Consider the following 6,777-nt stretch of genomic DNA (forward strand, 5'->3'; position numbering starts at 1 on the left):
CCTGCCGCAGCACCTGGTGATCCCTGGCACTCAGTCCCTGCTCATACCGGTCGGCAGCGCGGATGTTGAGCCGTCGGGAGTCGCGCCGGCGATCGTCACGACGTCTCCTCAGTTCGCAGCAGTGCCTCACACGTTCGTCACCACTGCCGTCCCCAAGAGCGAGAGCTTCAGCGTGGAGCCCCTCCCCACCCAGCCCGCCTACCAGGCCACCATGGTGCAGGCGCAGATCCACCTGCCCGTGGTGCAGTCCATCGCGTCGCCCGCCGCCACCGCCGCCCCTCCCACGCTGCCCCCTTACTTCATGAAGGGGTCGATCATCCAGCTGGCCAACGGGGAGCTGAAGAAAGTGGAGGACTTGAAAACGGAAGACTTCATCCAGAGCGCGGAGATCAGCAACGACCTGAAAATAGACTCCAGCACTGTGGAGAGGATCGAAGAGAGCCATAGCCCGGGCATCGCCGTGATACAGTTTGCGGTCGGGGAGCATCGAGCACAGGTAACGGCAACGCGCAGCAGGGCACGGGGTTGGGCTGGGGTGCACCCCCAGGGCGCACTTTCCCTCAGCATGTGTCCATTGCTTTGGATCTGCGGTGGGGTCAGTTCTTTGTCGTTTGCATCTGTCCGCGAGACAAACTCTGGTTGAAAAATCGTCCCCTGTGCAGTGCCAAGGGGAGACGTCAGGGTCGCACCAATGGTAAATGTAGTCTCTTGGGTATAAACCTGGTCTTTTTTTATAGCTGGAAAACCCGCGGGAAGAAGTGCATGAGCGTCATGGGTTTTGATTAAAATAGAAAATGGTGTAAGCAGTACGGGAGGATCTAGTTTGCATTTTGATGATGGGAGATTTTTACCTTCCACACCAAAAATATCAAGTTAGATTCAGCTCAAATCCTGCCCTTGAGAGATAGGTGGGACATAAGGCAGTGAATTTCCGTGGCTTGAAAACTTGGAGCTGCTTGGGAAGGGCTGCACATCACACACGTAAGTTACTGAAACACGCTACAGAGTTTTACTGAGGCTTTGGTTGTGGATGGTTTAAACACCGCATGGCTTGCATAAACTGTGTGTTTGAGGGAAATTTGAAAAGAAAAAGCATCTAAGTGGCCTGGCAGGCTGTACTTCTGACCCTTGTTTCTTGCTGGTTTGCGGTGTACAAGGAAAACCTGTAACTTTCCAAAGGTATTTTTGGGTTGAGAATATGTTGGTCATAATTCATTACTCTGATGTCGCCTGTTTTGTGAGCGATTTAGATTCTACTGTGTTGTGGCTAAAGCAGTTTAGATCTACTGGATAGCATTTTGCTTCCTAGAGGTACTTAGTTTAAATAACTCTTGTTGCAAACCTTCTGGATTCGGTTCGAGTGCTGTGAACTGAAGCGTTTGCAGCCCTGATGCTGCACCCTCAGCGCTGGAGAATCGGAACGAGAGAGGGAGAGAGGAGCTGAACGTGGACACGTAGTAAAGCACCTCAGGCTGACAGTCTGGAGAAGAAAAAACAAACCAGCGATGGTACTGAGGAGCAAGTTACACAGAAAAATTCTTGAGAGTCACGGCAGCCTGTGGCCCCTTCTTCCCCAGTTGCTCACACACCATAAATCACTATGTGTGACACGTCCCCTTTCGTATGGGGAGCGTGCAGATTCCCTTTGTGTTCATGTATGTGCGTGCATCCGCACCGCAGGTAGAACTTGGGCCTCTGGTGCTTTCAGTATAAAGACGTGATTTTTTTTTTCCCCACTGCTAAACTGTGTTTTGGTGCAGCTCAGGCTTTGTGATGAACCGTCCTTGGATGAGGACCGGTTACTACAGTTTTGCCCTGGCGCCTTGAATAATGAGATATCTCAAAAGCAGCGGTCTCCCGTCTACAATTTTCGCCTCGCTCTCATTTCTCTCCCCGCAGCCAGGCCGCCGGTTTCCACGCCAGCAGCAGAGGTACAAATTAGCAGGTAGGGCCGGTGTCATGTCTTGTTGGTGGATCTGTCAGCGCCAGGCGACGTGTCGTAGGGAGAAGAGAGCCTTTGCAGGCAGCGGAGTGCCATCCTCCGGCAGAAACCCATCCGACTGATGAGGCTGTAAAAAAAAAAATTAAAAAAAAAATCCAAAGCCGGGCATACAAGTCTCACCCAGCAAAGTGTCACCTCACGGAGAAGCCTATCAGGAGCAGGCTGACATCATCGCAGCCGAAATACTCCCCAGCTGTGTTTCCCACCGGGGGATGCTTCCAGAATGGAGAGCGAGTCACATAGAGATATGATTAGAAACATGGGTTTAATTTAGGTTTCCTGCAGATTCCAGGACTTGGGTCTCTTCCCAGATCAGCTGTGTCCCTGCATAGCGGGGACGGCTCTGCCGGTTTTCTCTTGCCTGGCTTGAGAGAAAGAGGTTGTTCCCCCACGCTTGAAGTCCCCGTGACCTCACCCTCGGCCCGACGTGGCTGTATGAAAACATTTAGCCTTACTAGCAGGCACGCAGCAGTCATGACTCATTAGAAGACTGCCTGCGGGAAAAGGGCTTAGTCTTCTCGTTGGAAGAGCAGCATTTAGTCGCGCTGCTCTGAGCGGTGACACGGTGGTGCTGCTGCACTTAAATCTGTCTCGGCTCCGGGGATGTATCCGCCTGTGTCGCAGAGCTCGGCGAAGTGGTTTATTGCAATTGGGTTGGGATTGCACACACGCTTCTAGAAGGAGGGAGCTTTTCAAGTGGTATTATCAAGGGAGTGTAAGTTGTAAAGAGTGAGTGCCATGCAAAAATAGCGCTGTTATCATTAGCTTTGGCTCACTTACGTACTCCTCCCAGGGATCTCTGGGAAGTCATTACTATATTGATGAATTCGTATTTTCAGGCTCCGCACAAGCCTTAGCTGATTTTTTTCTTGCCGATTGAGGGACAGAGGTAGGAGTTTATTTTTAGCTGAGCATATACAACTGAGATGTAAACAGGGAGGCACCATGGAGCTGCTATCTTATCCCAGCTGCTCCTCTCCAGCACAGCACTTCAGGCAGAAAAAGGTCATCCTCCCTCCTTTCCCCATCTTCTAATCGCCTGGCAAATTGTTCAACCCTTTTCCAGGTATGGAAACCTGGAAGAAAATGAGCCCCCCTTGAAGCTACGTGCTTTTTCAGTGAAATAACTGACCTTAGCCCTGGAGGGATGCTGGGTTCCCAGTGCACAGCATCCCTGCTCTGGATTAGGAAGAAATTCAAGTATCAGCTGGAGCAGAACCCAAAGTCTAGCTGTTACTCCTCTGCATTCCACTTGCCTAAAAGAAAAGACCTACGGATCTGCATCTCTTTGCAATTCCACATACTATTCTTTTAGTAAGACTTTCATCATTATTGCCTCTTCTCTCTTTGCTGCCTGGAACGAACAGAAGCTGATAATTCGCGTCCGTTGGTGTTAAGGTTGAAACACCCAGGAGATGCAAAATAAGTTCTCTGGACTGTTTACTTTCCAACTTTTCACTTTGTTGCATTTCAGTTCTTAATCATTCCTAAAGTAAAAGCTTAAAAACATAAACATGAAGGTTTTAATTTGCCTCTTTTTTTAAAAAAGCATTATCGTGGACAATAGAGAAGGAAACATCCTATAAGAGCACCTACTTAGTAGCCCTGACTAGTTTAGCATGTATTTTTTCAGACCGTCATCTAGTTTAGTTTTTCTCCTTATATCTGGGCATGGACACAAACCGGTTACTTTTCCTTTCCCTCTGCACTCCCCTTTTTCCTTATCTTTGGCACTGTAATGGACATGGAGCAAGAGATGTCGACGCAGTTCGTTGCTGCAGATGGAGATCGCTCCCAGCCTTCTCCTCTTGTGGTCTCCGTGTCCCTGTGCCCCCTGTGCCACCAAGTCCTTGTTCCTCTGAGTCATGGGTGCGTGTTTCTGAATTCTGAGAGGGCAGCAGGTAACAGCTCACGCAGTTAACTCATCTCTCCCTACAACTGCCTGAAAGGACATTGTCGAGAGGTCGGTGCTGGTCTCTTCTCACGGGTAATTAGGGACAGAACAAGAGGGAACGGCTTCAAGCTGCAATAGGGAAGGTTTAGACTGGATGTTAGGAAAAAATTTTTCACAGAAAGAGGGGCCAGACATTGGAACAGGCTGCCCAGGGAAAGTGTTGAGTCACCATCCCTAGAGGTGTTTAAAGGTCGTTTAGATGTGGTGTTGGGGGAGGTGGTTTAGGGGTGAGCTTTGTAGTGTAGCGTTAATGGTTGGACTCGATGATCCCAAGGGGCTTTTCCAACCTGAATTGTTCTATGATTCTGTGACAAACTTGGCGGCCAGTGGTCCAGTAGACAGAGATGGCTTCTTTTGAGAAATGGTAAGATCACGTGGCCGTGGAGAGAAGTCTGGATATCCTACTGAACGGCTGAGAAATAAAATGATAAAAGGTTATAGAAAATGGCAGATATTCAGTGACTGCACTGAAGAGTTTTGGGTGTTTTCACTAGTCAGTCTTAAAGAATAGAAATATAAATGTAGCGTGCAGTAGGGCCTCGGTGTGCTCGAAGAAGGACCCACATTTTGGTTTCTTGCTTTATCGTCTCAGTAGCTGGAAGACAAGTTCTGAATTTCTTCCTCTCCTGCAGTAAGCATGGCAAGGTGTAGGGAGCTGTGAAAATTTTTTATGTGTGTTTTAATGCAGAAAAAATTAAGGGGGAGGTGTGTGTTACTGAACTTTCACACTTAAAAGGTCGTTGGCTACTACTGTTTGTAGTGAATGGTTACTTTAAATTCCAAGTTAGCTGAATTCCAAAGCAGCCAGCAGAGACAGGGCTTGATAATCTGTGAAGGAACCAATTTGAAATCAGTGGTAGCAGGATGCACACCGTGGTCAGATCATGGAAGCTCCAGCATATCACTGTCTTTATTATTTGGTGTTATTCAGGATCACCACCACCAGTTCTGGGGTATGTTTCAGTGACTGACAGTTTAGAGAAGTGTTCTGGATGCCACGTTTAAAAAAAAAAAGCATAACATGCAGTGGAAGCATGTTCACTTCAAAGGAGCTTGTGTGTTGGTGAGGGTGATGCACACCAGCAGGTGTGATTCTCACAGATAGAAATAGCTTTTGACAAGGATGGGAAAGTAGAAAAAAAAAAGTAAAAAAATGCAGCAGGAAGGAAGGAAGGAAGGAAGAGGGGAGACATAGCGATATGAAGGAGAAAGCCGTGTCCACCAGATGACCCATGCCTGGAGAGAAGCCTACACTCTGTGTAAACAGCAGATACTGGGAGATACTGGATATTCACTGCTTCTCCCAGTCAGACTCCTTGCTGAGATGCACACGTGTGGAATAGGATCCCAAACTCTGGGCAAATAGTTCTGCAAATCCTGACGCTGGAGTGTTTCTATCCAATGATGTGGAGGGATGGGACTTCCACGGTGACCTCGCCCCAAGCCAAGAGTCAGGTCCCTTTCCGCTGCTGCCGTGGGTGCAGTTGACAGCTGGCAGACAGTTCTGGTCAGAAGAGGTTGAAAAAGTTGGTGTAGTGGGGGGTGTCTAAACAGCTCCTTTTGAAATTCCTCGTGAAGTGGCTTACTCCAGTGGGCAGGTAGGGTGGCAGGATAATACATGCAGTGTTATTTGTTGGTTGCGGGAGCACGTGGCATAGATTTACAGGCTTTATAAGGTTTTTTCCCGGCAGAATCGACTGTCTCGTAAACTGCAACTGACTGCTCGTGCATGGCATGGGCTTAGCCGGTCAGAGGCGCGGTGGTTTCTCAGGCCTGCTGTGATGTTCCTTTCAAGCAAGTCGATGTTCCTGGAGGGCGAAAGCTCTGCAGGCAGCTGGCATGCTCCCTGCCTGCTGAGCAGCTCAGAATTGAGATCAGCGCATCTATTCAGGTGTTCTCCCACCCTTTAGCCCCTACCAAATAGAGGTTACACCGTCAGGGCAGGATCTTTTCCCCCATACCTGAAGAAAGCTCCAGAGGACACGGGGACCATGGGAGCAATAGTGTTGGAACCACTTCAGCATGAGCTTAGAGGGTACCTGTCGCTGGTCTGTTCTCTTGGCCATGGCAGCTCCCTGTAAGATGCTTAGATAGGATTCGTAACCAGATGTCGTTTTAAAGTGGGGGAGAAAAGGGGATACAGTGCAGAAGAGGAGACCCCGTGCAGGAACCGCAGGAGGAGGAGAAGAGATGATCCTCTCCCTGCAAGACTGCAGGCGGTGAACTCAGCTGCAGAGTGGGAGAGCAGGTGTGAGAAGGGAAGAAGCTGGGCTGCTGGGGGAGGGCGGGTTCACGTTCGCTCCTCTTAGGGCTACAGCTCTGTACGCACTCACGACCTTCCCCCAAAAAGCAGCTGGAGCACAGGAGGCTCCACAAAAACATTAGAAAAAACTTTTTTCCCTGTGCGGGTGCTGGAGCCCTGGCCCAGGCTGCCCAGAGAGGGTGTGGAGTCTCCTGCTCTGGAGACTTTCCAACCCGCCTGTACACGTTCCTGTGTGGCTGCCCTGGGTGATCCTGCTCTGGCAGGGGGTTGGACTGGGTGATCTCTAGAGGTCCCTTCCAACCCCCAACATTCTGTGATTCTGTGATTCTATGGTTCTGTGATCCCTTCAGCCCTTTCACACTGGTAAGTACATGCTCATCTGGGCAGAGGTGAGGATGACGTTCCCATGGTCATTTAGGTGTGTGAGAATCGAGAGCTGCCCTCCGGCGTCTTTAGACGTGGATGACAGGCTCCAGGGACCCCGCAGGGTGGCGGGGAGCGGAGCTTGCCAGATGCCAAAGCTGATTTGCCTCTTACACCTCTCTGAGCGGCCGGATC

At 49.8% G+C, this 6,777-nt stretch overlaps 1 protein-coding gene across 1 annotated transcript in view; it reads left to right on the plus strand.

Annotated features, from left to right (window-relative positions):
* Positions 1 to 4: 4 nt before the first annotated feature.
* Positions 5 to 6,777, plus strand: part of LOC104276243 (ataxin-1-like) — a gene marked incomplete at its 5' end in the record, with an annotated part of 7,578 nt that continues 805 nt past the window's right edge. The window contains one exon of the mRNA XM_009872482.1: positions 5 to 496. Within this exon, the coding sequence (XP_009870784.1) occupies positions 5 to 496 (492 nt within the window). The remainder of the gene's footprint in view (positions 497 to 6,777) is intronic.

Source organism: Apaloderma vittatum, unplaced genomic scaffold, assembly GCF_000703405.1.
Source record: "Apaloderma vittatum isolate BGI_N311 unplaced genomic scaffold, ASM70340v1 scaffold6057, whole genome shotgun sequence".
In the NCBI taxonomy this organism is placed as follows: Eukaryota; Metazoa; Chordata; class Aves; order Trogoniformes; family Trogonidae; genus Apaloderma; species Apaloderma vittatum.